The sequence below is a fragment of the Ambystoma mexicanum genome, chromosome 5p, assembly GCF_040938575.1.
Source record: "Ambystoma mexicanum isolate Mex_15411 chromosome 5p, UKY_AmexF1_1, whole genome shotgun sequence".
NCBI lineage: Eukaryota > Metazoa > Chordata > Amphibia > Caudata > Ambystomatidae > Ambystoma > Ambystoma mexicanum.
The window spans coordinates 952,517,932-952,534,195 of record NC_090930.1 but is presented as its reverse complement, the minus strand read 5'-3'; the positions used below and the strand labels follow the sequence as shown (position 1 = coordinate 952,534,195).

Here is a 16,264-nt window from a genome sequence, read left to right as displayed (position 1 = left end):
AAAGACTTCTTGTGCCCACCCCCCTCAAATGTTTTTAGGCCACAGGTCTTGCATGGCCTAAATAAACACTTTTTAGGTCCTGCAGTTTCCATGGTTGGTCTGGCAACCGATAAATTTCGACACTATGTACCGAAAGACGAAATTTTGAATAAGCGTTATTTTTGTTATTTTCTCTCAGAAGAGAAACACGAGAAATCCCAACAGACTTGAAATCTGAGGGAAAGCTGCTATACACTCAACATCCCATTGGTTCTGCCAAAAGCACCCACAATGTTAATGTTTAAGGCAATTTGTACCATGCACTATCACCACCAGAGTGGTCAACTGGCGGAACTGAAAAGGAAAGTGGGTGGGGGGTGTGTCAGTGGGAATGAGCGGGATAAGTGCAAGATTGCCGTGATGTGCTGTTGGCAGCTTCAGTTTGGTTAACACCGTTTGCTGAGTTTTGGGAGGGTGTGGGGGTCAATGGACAGTCAAGGGGTCAAAATGTTTACATAGGAAAATCACTAAGTCAAAGTAACTGGGGTTTCCCAGTCTGACTGGTAATATTCACAGCATGTGTATCCATGAAAGATCCAATGCTGGAGAACTTGAGTGTCATACAGTCTGAAAAGTGTAGGAAGCCTCCCAATATAGGTTAGTGAAGCACTGGTTCCCCTTTTGAAAGGGCAGATAAATAGGATGATAATCTTCCACATCCTGTGGGGTATAATGTTAAAAGGCAGTGGGTAATGTCAGGTATGTATCAAGATGCATTGAATTATTGACCAACGAAAAAGGAGAGGGTGGAAAACAAGTGACAAGGAACCAAAATTGCTGATATTACCAGCCTCTTTGCGGTTCATAGATTACAGCTCACTGTACAGGAGGTTTGGTGTTCCGATGTGTGCACTGATGTAAACTGTTGCATGAGCATGAAAACTCCAGGAACGAACTAAAAAACATTCCAATATGGACGCTTGGGGGGAAAATCTCAGGCAGCAGTCAGATTAGCGATTTTAATATAATTAGACGCTGGGGTATTAATCCCCACTTCTTGTATTACATTAAGCTGCTGTTTTCTGACACTTATGTATCTGAATAACTCTCAGGCTTGTCTCACTTCTGTTCCTATTCCCACTAATAAAGGTCTTAAGCAGTGGTGTGTTGTCACCACTCTTTTGTTCAACCTTTATGTTGCAGATACCAATCAGTGCTTCAAAATTATCCTCCTAAATTAGGTGGGAAGAGAATTTAAGTTGTCCGATGAGGACGATAACTGTTTTGATGGACCAGACCACACTTGGCTTACTGTATTTGATGAACGCCCACCATTAATATGCTGTCGATAAAATTCTGATAAACCAGACCAAAACTAAGGATACAGGGGAGAAGACAAACCCATCATTTTTGCTGGCGCCAAAGGGTTTGGGGACAAAATTGGAAATTGTGGCCTTCTATACATACCTGGGTTACCATTTACAAGTGTTCCTTCTGCAAAGTTTTAAAGAAATTCTAACCCTTAAAACTACTCATAAGTGGAAGGTGATCAAAAATGTCAATAGCAGAAATGAAGGTGGATCTGTAGGGGGTTTCTTCGAAGTGTATAAAAAGTCCATGTTCCTGGGATTTTGTACGGTCATGAGACACTTCCAACAACACTGAAGGAAAGGGACTACACTTTTACTTGGCCTCCCGGGTATGGCTCCAGTTGAGGTGTTGCGACTAGAGCTGGGATTGCCTTCACTATCGCTGTGGAAGATCGCACGTTGCAAGCTTTTTGCCCCAAACTTTTTTTACAAGAAAAAAAAAATACAAAAAAATAAAACTTGAGTGGCTGGAAATGCATGTTCTTAATTTGCTTTCTTTGCCAACTGCCTCGTTTTAAACCCAGTAATCCCGCATATTTGGTTTTGGTCAATACAGCTTAGTCCCATTTGGACGCCACCGAGCTACAATTACATGAAATGTTGGCTACCAATCATATTTTCTCTAAATTAAAACCTAAAACCCTAGACTGGGATCGTTCCCAATCTATAGATTTACTATCAGTAAGGAGGTATAGACTCCACGCTATGAAACACTTGTGTATAGGCACGTTATGAATGCCTCATCATATCAGTGCTTCCATCCTGACCAACCGCGCAGTTAATTGAAGTTTTGTGGTCTGCCCCCAAGGCATTTTAATTCTACGCATGAATTTGTTAATTTATGAATATACAGGCACATGGCTTAAGGTCCCGCGCAAGCAATCATTGTGCTGTTTTGTAATGGGTGTATTGAGACTGCCAGACATTCTGATTGTCCCCCCCTTTAATTTTATTTGAAAAGATGTGGAAAATTCTGTTCATCTTGTACCCATTTGCGTACAGTCCAATTTTAGGCTACAATCTATTCAGCCGAATCTATAGTAATTAACGGCTGCAGTGTTGAATGTGTGGGAACAGGTTTTATCTAAATGTTTGCCTATTATGACTGCTTGGATGATCAATGGGGATTATATTTTTATTACACTGTAATGTACTTATTTATTGCATGTTTTTATTGTGCTACATTTTTTGTTTTTGATTTGACGCTTATTGTGCAAGTACTTTTGCAAAAGTACTAATGCATTCGGCATGCGCACTTCAATATAAATTTACACAAAAAACGGACGCTGGGGAGAAACCTCAGGCAGTAGAGTCGGATTAACAATTTGGCAGAGGATTTCAAATCTGAACACCGATGACCATGTAGTCTAGAGTAACTGACAAGAAGCCAGCAAAAAGCAAGTGTGCAGATAAGAGGAAGGTCACTGCAGGGGTCCCAGTCAACCACAAGCATCCTTTTAACCCTAAATACAGGCGGCCAAACCTCGGACTGGCTGCCTGGAAACAATGTTCTACGCCAGTGGAAACAAAAGCTAAGGTTTGAACCAACTCTTCTCTTGCCAATGAGCCATAATCTTGAGCCCTAAATCCCAGGGGAAAAGAATCAAGGGCATTGTCTATGTGCAGATGTTAAATGAACATCACTTGCTTTGGGAATTGCAAATCTTTTTTCTGGCATTTCAACTGCTACAAATGTCGCACATGTCTGGTAAAAGCAGATGTCAACTGACCTCCAAAGATCGTGACCCATCCTAATATTAGAGGACGAACGTTTAGCAACAACTGCTACATTCTCCAGTAACCAGCTAAGCCCACTGTTCTTGAAGGACTTGAAAAACCAGAAAACGTAAAGCAAAGTTAAGTAAGATGCTCACACCTGTTAAAATGCCTTGAAAAACTCCACTGTATGATGGGTGTGGTGCCCAGTGGGCAAAGTTTACCAAAAGTAGCGGAACAATGTCCCCTGCTGGCCTGCCCCCACTCCGCACAAACCCCATCGCCATGCCCCCTCCCACACAATCCAAACCCTCAAACAAAAGTGCCTGTTTAAGGAAATGCTCAGTGCATTGCACATAAGAAAATGTTTCAACTTCTCCCGACACTTATTTTAAAAACCAACTAATTTTGGAATAGTTTAACAAACGTATAGGAACAGTAAAACTTAGAGGAGCACTGCTCCCAACCGCTCCCGCCCACTGGTGGGTGCCCAAACTTCCTCTGTAAAGGATTTGACAGGGTTTACCACAATGGCCAGGTAACACGTGTATTCGTTTGCTAATCAACAAAACAATCTCAATACCATTCGGTTTTACTGGGACGATTCGTTTGTAACCTAGAACAAGCCAGAGATAATTTAATCTTATGCACTGCTTAATCATATGAAAGATTTAAAGTGTGAAAGAAAGTCTTGGCAAGGCTATGTTCAGGTTTCAGACTGCTTGGAAAACGTAATTCAGTCCTTATCGCCATTTGAAAATTTGCAAAGCTTAATTTTTTTACTTTTTAATGTAATTGTATAATAGTTCAAAGACTGACCTTTTACAATATGTACAGTTCCTAACAGCGAACGCACATATCACGTTATCACAATTATCGCCGATTCAAAAATGTAAACGCATAAGCAAATTAAAAAGAATAAAAACGCATTAATAAAATACCAAATTAAGCAAAGCTTAATACGCCAGGTTTGGAAAACGTTCCACAATGGCAGAACAACCCATGTGCAGACCCAACAGGTAGCAAATACCAGATGGTGTATTAGTCTGCATCAGGCGCCGAAATCCCTTTTCGGGGTGGCTTGCACTTCAAAAAGGGAGTATCAACGTGCATACCAGGCCACACTAGCATGTGAATCTCCACATGGACCAACACAACCATGCTGCAGAGGGACACTGCATATGTGGAACAAGCAAGCCATGAAGAACATGCTAATGGCCAGAAACAGTGTCATGTGAATTGGAGCATGCATCACAACAGACGTGTAGAGCATCCGCCCTTGTCCCAAAACTGAAACTAGAGAATTTTACAACAAATCTGGATTACTTTCCTAGCACTGTATGCAGCCATCTCACTGGGACATTCTCCAACTATGTGGCTCACGCGGCACGTGGTATATAGATTACATTTTACAAGCATAGTAATGAAAACAGAATAAACCAAGTATATCATTCAGGGGAAAATGTCACCAACGCCAGTAATGGACAGGCATTAAACATTAATGGGCTGGACTACAGCTAAATTACATCCCAGGTGAAATACCACTGGAGTCACAGCCCAAAGTACGTCTTGGTGGTATTGGTCACACCAGAAAGGTAAGGCCAACAAAGAAAACCTCGTGGATTAGCAATCAATGCAATTTATGGATTTTAAAAAGGTGCATAAGAGGTCAGGAAAGCTTAACCGATCAGCACTATAACAGGCCTAATGACAAATACTGGGTTAAAATACAGACTAGGTTTGTAAAATGAATAGTGCGTTTTTCAGCGAAGGCCGGGAAGAGATCATTTTATTCTAAGCAAATAGTGAGCACCTAGTACTGGAAAGCCATTGCAGCAACTTTGTGCTCCTGTCACAAGTAGACACTACATGGGAATTGCCACCTACCACAACAAGTCACCTTAGAGAGTTTGAAGACAGAATGCACCGAGACTCCAACAGACAGGCTTGCATCATTGCAGACATTTAGCGGGTGCATTTTGAGGTCTCCAGCAAATACATTAAATGCCGTTTGCAGAAATTCAGGTTGCAAGCTACTAGCCAGCCACAGTCACTCGCCACCTCAATTCTATGCATACACAGCACACAATTTCCAGCTTCCCAAAGAGTCAAACACTAGCCAATGGCTAGTGCAAATGATGTGTCCCATTTCATGTATGTGTATACATTATACAGAAACACTGAAGCATTCCATTTATGAATCACCTTTCTGGAATGATGAGCAGGCGAGATGGTTTTTGTACGCTTGGCCCATCACAGGAGAAAGAACACCCACGGCACAGCAGTTAAACCCCGGCATCTAGGCTGCTCTCCCTTTTCATGTAGTTCTGAAACTCACAAAGCTATATAAGCTTAAACAGTTCAGTACAGGACCGTGTCCTGGCAGCAATTAGGCTATGGCATTCTATGCCTACACTGCATGGCAGTAGATCATGCAACAGGTTTGGTATGGCTAAAACACCCATATGCATGGCTAGCAGGGACTCTGCCAAGCCCTCAACCTTTAAATGGCTATTATGCAAGCACGCATGAGTTGGTGGGACTATTGGAGGCTACTCAGAAGAAAAACTATGCGGTGGTGAAATGACTCTGGAAACCAACCACAGAACAAGTGTCAATGCATGCAATATCTTATTAAAATGAAAGTTCTGCTTCCCCCTCTTCCTATGATGAATACAAATCTGTTCACTAAAACAAAAATAAGTGCATCAGTTCATGAAAACGATCATACGTAGCCCGACTAGGAAACTCGTTCAAAGCCATTTATGTACACAAAATCCTACCATGGCAAGCCCGACTGGCATGAGAATTTAAAAAACCTTTCTAAAAACAATCTATAAACAAGTTCAATAGGACCTTACATGGCAGACTTTAAATCCGCTGCTGCAAAAAGGAAAGGACCAGAAAACAGCCATCTCTGCCTATGCCCCAAGACTATGGAACCTTCTCCCCATCAGCATCAGACAAGCACCACAATCCTACAAAAGAACTCAAGACCCACCTCAGTCTCTCCTCTTCAACACCTAGGGGCTTATTTATTTTTCGCATTTTTAAAGCGCTCACACAGCCCGGGGGCATTGAGGCGCTGTTACAGGAATAGGTCTTGGCTGCGTATTTATAACACGCTTAATACCTAGAGGTTTCTAAGCGTGGACCCGGGAATCGAACCTTTGTTGCTTCGTGTCGTCTTGTTCCCAAGGCGAGCTCGTTGCTGCGGAGCTATCCTCCTGGGACCACCTTCACGTCACCACCTGGCTGGCTACATGCCATCTGCACCTCTCCTCCCCACCACCTTGGGCAGCTGTACCCCTCGGTATCCTACCTCCCACCCGCAGTATATCTGTCTGAAAAGCACTCTGTTGTGCATCTGTATTGTTGTATGCCTCTAAAGCTCTCGGTTGTGTATCAATTCATGAAGCTAGGTCCACACTCAAATGCCCCAAATATAATACAAATATCCTACTGCAGAAAGTCACGCATTTCTTTTGACAGTACTAAACTAGTTCTACTAGACTACTGTTAATTCATAGTTGAACCTGAAAACAATTTGCCTGAAAGAATCACAAGTGGAGGAGGTGCTCTGCATAAAAGGTTGAGACTTCTCTAGAACAAGGCACCAATCTATCAGTGCCTCGGTTAAGTACTTGCTTCCTACTTCAGATTAAATCTTAATTTCTGGGGGAGGCAACAACCACTTCCTAAAAACAGTCATCACGCAGGACATAGGAACTAGCAGGCTCTGAAGGATTTGTAGGCCTGCAGTGCAAACTACGAGATGGAATGACAAAGTGCAATGACAGGATTATACATTTACAATCCACCACTTCGAGGATAGAATACAAAGACTGTTCAGTGCACGTTAAAGCCTCCAAAATGCAACCGGTATATTTCATGCCTGACAGACATAACTTCACTAACCTTCAAGCTACATAAACCACAATCTTCAACAGATTACGTACATGCATTGCATTTCACTATACAATACGAATTTCTTCAAGTTAAAAAAATAGTAATACTGCTCATAATAAATTAAACAACTCAACAGGTGCCCATAAAATGAACTACAAAAGTAAATCAGAATCAACACGTTTCCATGAACAGCCTGCACACAATACAAACTTCCTACCACGTATGGATGCCTTCCCCATAGTGCCTGTCTGGAGCTACATGTTCATGCTTGGAGGGGTCGCGGGGATACCTCTGGGGCAATGCGTTTGTCAAGCAAGACAACGCAGTGCAACACGGGTTCGAATCCCGATCCCGCGCTTTGAAACCAATCTGGTATTAAGCGTTCTGAGTGCAAAGTCTCTTCACGCACCTGACGATGCCTGGCGATGCCTGGCGAGAGAATGGCAGCGCAGGCTAAGCCCAGTTCCCTGCGGCGTGGGATGCTCGCGCTAAACACGTACACATGCTCTTCACCAGCGACATGGTCTGCCACGACCGCCCCCTACCTAGCCCCAGGTGAGGGTGATGCTCCACTAGGCTCCAGCTGTTGTCATCCACACAGTGGCTTTTGTAAACCAGCAGTTGGCAGAGGTCTCGCGCCGTCATGTCTGCCAAAATCTCCACCACTTTGCTCGTCCCATCTTCACTGAAGACTTTCACCACCTACAACAAAGGAACACAAGTATTAGAATAAAGTAATGCGCAGGTTCTAATTTATGTATCGCCATGTTTGTAATTGTGTCTACCCCCACCAGATAGCTCCGCGCGCGTTTTTTTTTTTAATCTGCGGAGGCTTCGGTGGCGGTGCAAGATCAACACAGCACGTTGCGTCTCAATATCCAAGCACACCGTAACCTTCAAATATTACATTCCTCTGGCGAGAACATGGAAACAATTTTGGAAGGCATGTGGCGCTGCGCCACTACGGTCGAGAACTGCAAGCAACTCGCATATGCCAAATTGACACGATAATGCAGAGGAGGGTGGAAGCACAATTACATTTCGAAGCACCTAGTGAGGCCACCCGCAGCTCCCCACAAGCAGACCAACATTCTTGTCAAATATCAACTTTTAAGACTCCGTTGTTGGAATGAACGTTAAGTTTGAGCGACACCAATCCCTGGGTTTCGTTGTGTCCAACACCAGTTTAAGGCGCTCTTGGCATGGATTCCGTGTGATCCGCGGATGTGTTGCACACAAAAGAACCCGTATTTTGGGGTTCCGTGAGTGGGAGAAAGATGGTGGATCGGAATATACATTTGCAGTACCTCAACTCCACCAGTCACCGTTTAGAATCTACATTGAAATTACTACTATTTTGGAAACCATAAAACCGACCTGCACCTTCAAATAAACTCGGACACACCCCCACCCACCCCAAAATACGCAGGAAAGAAAACACATCAAAGCACAATGTTGTAATATTTACCTCAACCGCATGTAAAAGGCAGCAGTCGTAGGAGCAAGATGGCATTTTTGCAATTTATTTTTTTAAGTCCGGGCTGCCGGAGAGTTTGCAGCGCTGCAAGGGCTCGCACTGTAATGTAGCAGCGGCGGCGGAGGGCGTCAGGGGATTGCCGTGGCTGTACCCGTCACGCAGCAGGCGCTACATGGCAGTTCCCGGGGAAGAGGGGCCACTCTTCCAGCTCGCCTCTCAAAGGGTTGCGCAGCATTTTAGGAAGCGAATAAAACTGCAGACGCCAAGCCAATCGCAGCCATCCACCGAGTGATGTAATCATTTCCCACAGGCAGTCAAGACTTCAATTTTACCAGTCACAAAAAAAAAAAGGAAAATGGGATATTTCTCGTTCGAGGAACAGCAATTTCAGAACGACTTTCTCTACTCAGAAAGTTGAACGCAATAAGGCACCACAGTCAGGAGCGTACATGCCGGCTGAACACAGCTTTCTTTGCCAAACATGGCACACACATCGCTCGCCTCTGAGCAGCCGCCCCCCCCCCCAGGCCAAGTTCGCTTTTGCCAAGCGCATCCCAGCAATGACTTTTTCTTAAGCACACAGACAAGACGTGGGCAGTGCGTAGCTGCCCTTCGCCCCGCCCTCCAAACTTTCTCTATCCCAGATAGAGACAAAAGCAAGCAATGGCAATGCGAATAGATTTGGCGTTTTGCAAATATAGGCACATAGGCAGGACAGGGACGTCATTTGAACATGCCATGGGTAGCAGAACTGACATCACACGACCTTTGACGCCTGATGACATCACAGGAAGTGATGTAATTTGACCCTGCCCCCAAGTGACAAAGGAAGTGATGGCAAAAGACCTTCAGATATTTTTTTCAGATGCATCTAGCACCCATGTTTCCAGGTGCTCTCATTTCAGGCAGATAAGAACCGAGGCACAGAGGGAGGCATGACTTGTCAACTATTACCCATTTGGAGAATGCCATTTTCCAGATTCGACGTGGGGTCTATATGTAAAACATACATAATGCAGTATTTCCAACAGGGTAACAAATCTAACGTAGGCTACATCTTGTATGAAACATGTATAGATCAATTGATACAGAAGTTTCATCTGTGGCATTGCTGTGTTAAACAAGACAAAAAAAAAAAAAAGCATCGACGTGGGTAGGCGTGCGCTGCTGTTTAACCAGAGGAATAATGCGCAAGGTCTGAGAATTAAATCATTGACCAGGATTTAGTATTTAAATTCCCCAGGTTATAAATTTATTTATGATTCAGCTACCAGTACGAAAGAAGAAACCCATTAGACTGGTCTGCATGCACAGGCGAGTGCACCTGATAAGGTTATCTTTGCTTGAGTATACTACCTGGAACGTTTTTCAATATATCCAAGACCCACCCCACCCATCGTTTTTATTATCCAATCCTAATACTGGGTGCCAGAGGACTTAATTTTTCCACAAAAATAAACAATTGAATGTCATCATTGCTGCACACATACATTCATAGCACCAGTTATTTAAAATTAAATACCCCCCTCAGCCCCCTCTTCTCCCCCGAGTTGTTTCTCACCCGGGTAGTCACTGGCAGACTTCAAGGTGTGCACTGCACACTACCCCTGTGTCAGACCCAGTGGTGCCCAATGGCGTAGCACATTTGGCAGCTCCCCCGCGAGCAAAGTCAATAAAGGATGTGGCACAAGTGCTCCAGTGATCCCCGGGCTCACAGGGCACACCACACACCCTTTCACGCACCAGTCACTCACCCATACATCTCTTGCACTGGTTCACACTGGATTCACCACAGGCACACACCAAACCCCACCCAGAATATTCAAACACTACAACATGCATGCTAATTCACCCACCAGTCACTCACACCTCTTACATGCACTCATTGAATTCTCTACACCGGCAACACAGGCACGCCCACCCACCACATTCAAAAACACGCCATCACATTTACCCACCAGTCACACACCTTTTTTTACTTCGACCAATTTCATTTTCTACAGAGGCGCTGCACAACCATCAACACATTCAAAAACACATCACTTCTCATTCCCCCACCATTCAAATACATACATCTGACATGCACTTCACACATGCAAGACAGCAGCTTCAGGACTTCCTTCCAGGCCCCCTCGGCTCCTCCGTGCTGCTCAAACAGGAAGCTGCTAGAGCTTCCTAGTTCCTGTATGCGAGCTGGAAGGAAGCTGAGGAAGAAGGGGTTGGAGCTGAACGTGGCATGTAACATGGGCTACATGTCATGGTCAGCTCCAAACCCTACTGAGTGCATCCTCGGCCCAGCATTCACCCTGATTGGTGAGGCCTGGGCCATGGACCCACCAGATCTTTAAATTTGTGGTTGCAAGCGAGTCCCAGGAGTTGCAATTGCGGCCCCCAGGGGTCGCAGTTGTGACCCCAAATGACACCCCTGAGGGAGGAGAGTGCAAAGTTTAAAAGGTGGATACAATAAAGGGTGCAGGTATGTAATAGAACCAGAAGAGGAATAGGGTGAGAGTGTAAGCCATAGCGGGTGCCATTGATGAGCAAGAGGCAATATGAGCGTGAAATGATACGAGTGAGTAAGAAATAAAGTGAGTGTGAGAGGACGGATGAGAGGGGAGAGTGGGTAAGAGTAGGGTGGGTGGGCGTGGTGAGGCTAGGGTGGTTGAGATAGAGTTAAGGTGGTGTGGGTAGAGAGGGTGTTTGGTAGCTGGGGCTAGAGAGTGGGGGTAGGTAGTACCATTAGGTAAGTGCTTGGCAAATGCTTAAAGGCCTACACAAAAGCCAAAACTCTTGGTATTGCCAATGATGGTTATATCTGACGTCCAACTTACAAAATATTTATTTTTGTGGAATCTATGATTTATAGGCATGGCCTTTGCTTAGAATAACTAGTTTGAACGTGATCTGTCTGCTCCTTAAGTGTGCAGCTTACACATAAATGTGAAGTCTTCTATTTCCATTACATGGGACATCAGGGCAACACACGCCTACTGTCACAGCAGGAACATAATTGAAAGAAAGCTCCCTCAATAGAACACCACTACTTCTTTATAAAATCGATGACTTGCTCTGTACATTCCTACATTTGAACTTTATAACAATTCAGTCATTGGCTGAGGCTCAGTCAGCTGTACTACAGCACTTTCGCAGGGCACCGCTGCAGTTCTGCAACTCAGCTGTACCGCTGCTGCACCGCTCCACTGCACCACTGCCATGCCGCACAGCAGTGAATCAATCCAGCTATACATTACCACTTATGCAAAACCACAATGCTGCCTTTTAGCGCTAGGTTTTCTTAAACTTCTAATGTATCAAAATAATGTAGAAGTGCCAAGCAATATGAAATACTGGTTTTATGACGTGTCATTTTAGTGGCGTCATGGCACAGAAAGGTGCGACTCAAGAGCACGAGTGGCAGAATCGGAAATCAAGAATCTTAGACCACACTGGGAAATGAACCCACCACGATGACCTCACTTTTCTGGAGGTCAAACACGGGTAATGCGAGTTACATGATTTAAACCTTATGTTTTAAATCTTAAAAAGGTGACAAGTTAACGTTTCATCCACATAGGAATCGGCCAAATACAAACCATTGGTGAAACCAATTTGACAGTGTGCTGCATTGAAGTGTAGCATTAGCGTCTGCGATCATACAACACTTGATAAACAATATGCTGTGTTAAGTAAAGGCACATTCTGCACCGATATATGCACTAAAAGGTTCAGACGGGATTAACTGAAACGGTGGCTTTTTTAAATAACGTCATGTTATGGCAGGAAGCAGGGCAAGGTTGGCATCGTCACAGAGTAAACGCACACGCATGTCAATGTTTCTACATTCTATATCTTCAATAGACCGCTTACAAACGTCTCAAATATAATTTCATTTTGTGTAATACTTGAAACAAATGTTTAGGATAAAGCTGCGCGATGTGATTTGTACGACACCGCCATGGCAACTGAACACTTTGCTGTATCTAACCTGGAAGCAATTTCTAGCACAGATTTCAAAGTAAGGGGCGCCCTCTCACCTTATATTTCTGGCCACTGCATACGAGAGGGAAACGACAAACTACCTGTTTTATGGCAACGCAGGTTTACATGAATAAGGCAACATGGTGAAAAGAGGGTCCCAGGATTGGCCCTTATGACACCCTATGCAATTTTCGATTTGCAGAATTAAAGGTGCAACTTGCTGCTTGGCCATTGACCGACTGTATGTAGTTGATGGTTGAGGAGACAGAAGTCTCAATCGATCAGATCGATTGACAAAGCCAGGTATCAATGACGTCCTTATCGACATCACAACGTAGCCACTTTAGCCATGAAGCAAATATGCACCCCTGCATGAGCTACACAAACATGCACTAGTTTATTGCTTGCAGACATGAAAAATGTGCGTACAACTCCTGTAGGTAGAGGACAAGGAACAAGTTACTTACCTGTAACTGTTGTTCTCCAGCATGGGTCTGGCATGGATTCACATGCTCATGAATATTCCCCGTTGTCAGGCTGGGAATCCTCGGTAAAGAAAAAACCAGTATCAGTTTCGTTTCTGATCTGTCTTTCGTAGTAATAACCAATCACTGGTCTCTGCGTCATACTGACCACAGCCAATGACTGCCCTCTACCTAAGCACCGCCTCTGGCAGCCATCTTCAGATTTGGAAGCACGTGAAGTGGCAGTATGACCAAGTGAAGAGCCGCAGAGGGGTAGGCGGGAGGGTTCGCATGTGAATCCATGCCAGACCCATGCTGGAGAACAACAGTTACAGGTAAGTAACTTGTTCCTTATCCAGCATGGGGTCTGGCATGGATTCACATGCTCATGAATAAAGAATACATAGCAGTACACACATGCACAACCACGGGAGGTGGCAAAGGCTCAACATTAAGCATTACATCAAACTCAACATTAAGCATCTTACCTCCTCACCAGGCTCACCTCAGGCGAACAGGTTGCGCAGCACTGCTTGGCCGACCCTGGACTCCTCCCTGGAATCCCGATCGACGCAGTAGAATTTCGTGAAGGTGTGCGTCGACCTCCACGTAGCAGCCCTGCATATGTCCAGCAGGGGCACACCAGAAAGGAACGCCGTGGTAGCTGCGATCGCTCTGGTGGAATGGGCTCTCGGACGGCCAGGCAGCGGTCGGTTTGCCAACCGATGACTGTACATGATACAGCCGGAGAGCCATCTGGAAATGGAAGCCTTCGAGAGAGCCTTCCCCTGATTGACAGGTCCAAAGTTCACAAAGAGTTGTGACGTCTTCCGAAAACACTTCGTGCGGTCCACGTAGAACTTCAGCGCTCTAGCCACATCCAGCGAGTGCAAAGTCCTCTCAGCCGGCGACGAAGGCGACGGGAACACAGGCAACACCAAGGGTTCGTTGAGATGGAAGTCCGACGGTACCTTGGGCATGAAGGAGGGGTGCGTCCTGAGCACTACCCTCGTGTCGTGAAAAGTCAAGTACGGGGCCTTGCAGGAAAGGGCCTGGATCTCTCCCACCCGTCGTGCGGAGGTGATGGCCACAAGAAACGCTGTTTTCCACGACAGAAACTTCAACGGGGCCGAGTGCAGAGGCTCGAACGGAGGTCCCATGAGCTTGGTCAGCACCACGTTGAGCTCCCACGCCGGGGCCGGAGCCTTCACCGGCGGGAACGATCTGAACAGTCCCTTCATGAACTCTTTCACCAGACGATGAGACCACAAGGACGTCCGCCCCGTGGTTCTGGTGTATCGGGAGATCGCAGCAAGATGAATCTTGATGGACGCGTGTGCCAGTCCAGCTTTGGCCAGCGTCAGCAGGTACGGCAGTACCTGGGGAGCCGTAATCCGTAGAGGGTTAATCTTCTGTGCGTGGCACCAGACAGAGAACCTCTTCCATTTGTGTCCGTAGCATTTAAGAGTCGAGGACGCCCTGGCCTTTGCAAGAACCTCTCTGCAGTCGGCCGGTATGTCGTATCCTCCAAACTCTAGCGCTGCAGGAGCCAGGCCTGCAAGTTCAGCGATTTCGGGTCGTGGTGGAGGATGGCGCCTCCTTCCCTGGAGAGTAGATCCGCGTCCACCGGCAGCTTGATTGGCGGGGACGCTGACAAGTCCAGAAGGTCCGGGAACCATATCTGCCTCGGCCACGCAGGTGCGACGAGGATCATCCTGCACCGTGACCTCTTGAGCTGGTTGACGAGCCGGATTAGCAGTGGCAAAGGAGGGAACGCGTAGAGGAACAGGCCCTCCCAGGGGAACGAGAAAGCATCGCCCATGCTCCTCGCCTGGGGAAACCTGCTGGCGAACCTCCGGCACTTGGAGTTCGTCGCCGTCGCGAACAGGTCGATCTGGGGTGTGCCCCACCGTCGGAAGAGGCGATCCACTAGATCCTGCCGTAGTTCCCACTCGTGGCACAAGCGCAGCTCCCTGCTGAGTGAGTCGGCGATGGTGTTTTTTATCCCTGCCAGATGAAACGGCACCAGAAATATCCTTTGGGCGACGGCCCAATGCCACAGGTCCTGCGCCTCCTTGGACAGTGCTGGGGACCTGGTTCCGCCCTGGTGGTGTTGTCGGTGAAGATCCTCACCACCTTGCCCTTGAGGGACGGAAGGAAGGACCTGAGGGCCCAGAACACTGCACGGAGCTCCAGGACGTTGATATGGAGGGACTTCTCCGTCGGGAGCCAAAGGCCTCTCGCGTGCAGATTTTCGGTGTGCGCTCCCCACCCTTCCAGGGAGGTATCCGTGGTCACTGTCTCCTGGTGGTCTGGAAGTCCATGCCCGCCGTCAGATGCGCGCGGGTGCCCCACCACCGGACCGCTCGGCGGAAACTCTCGTCGAGTGTGATCCTCTCCTCGAAGCCGCCCGTCGTTTGGATCCAGCGCGCGTCCAGGAACTCCTGCAACGGGCGCATCCGGAGCCTGCACATGGGAATGAGGTAGATGCAAGAAGACATCATTCCGAGGAGGGACTTGATGGACCTCACCTTGGCCGCGTCGGAAACCAACATCCGCTGTACCTTGCCCAGGATGGACCTGGTCCTTTCCTCCGACGGGGAGGCCAGAAGGGACACTGTGTCGAGCTTCGCTCCCAGAAACAGTGCGTTTTGCGCGGGTACCAGGTGGGACTTGGCGTAGTTCACGGAGAATCCCAGGTCCGTGAGAAGGTGGGCGGTCCTTGCCGTGTGCTCCACGGCGAGCTCCCTCGTCTTGGCTCGGATGAGCCAGTCGTCCAGGTAGGGGTAGACGTGGATCCCCTCGCGGCGCAGCTGCGCCGCCACCGGTGCAAGGCACTTGGTGAATACCCTGGGTGCCGACCGTAGTCCGAAGGGGAGGGCTTTGAACTGGTAGTGACGCCCTTGGACCACAAACCTGAGGAATTTTCGGTGCCCCTTTAGGATGGTAATAAGGAAGTAGGCATCCTCCAAATCCAACGACGACAGGAAGTCTCCTTCCTCCAGCTGACCCAGGACGTGCTGGAGGGTGACCATCCGGAACTTCTGCGCCTTGATGAACTTTTTTCAGACGTCGCAGGTCTAGGATGGGGCGCCATCCTCCCGTCTTCTTCTTCACGAGGAAGTATCTCGAGTAAACTCCGGAGCCCCGAAGCCTCTTTGGGACGAGTTCGATGGCACCCTTCCTGAGCATCGCCTTTACCTCCAGGAGAGCTGAGGGACGTGAAGCTCTTTCCTGGCCACGGGGGGGACGCGCGGGCACCTTCTTTGAAACTCGAGCGCGTGGCCCCGGGCTAAGGCGTCCAGCACCCAACGGTCGGTGGAGATGGACTCCCACACGCTGACGAAGCTCGCCAGCCAGCCTCCCACCGG

The 16,264-nt window shown here is 47.1% G+C and overlaps 1 protein-coding gene across 5 annotated transcripts in view; it reads right to left on the bottom strand.

Moving 5' to 3' along the window:
* The window catches only part of GRB10 (growth factor receptor bound protein 10), an 848,605-nt gene that overhangs the window by 229,726 nt on the left and 602,615 nt on the right, over window positions 1-16,264 (bottom strand). For all 5 annotated transcript variants that reach the window (XM_069613407.1, XM_069613409.1, XM_069613406.1 and 2 more), the window contains one exon: window positions 7,520-7,676. In XM_069613407.1, the coding sequence (XP_069469508.1) occupies window positions 7,520-7,676 (157 nt within the window). The remainder of the gene's footprint in view (window positions 1-7,519; window positions 7,677-16,264) is intronic.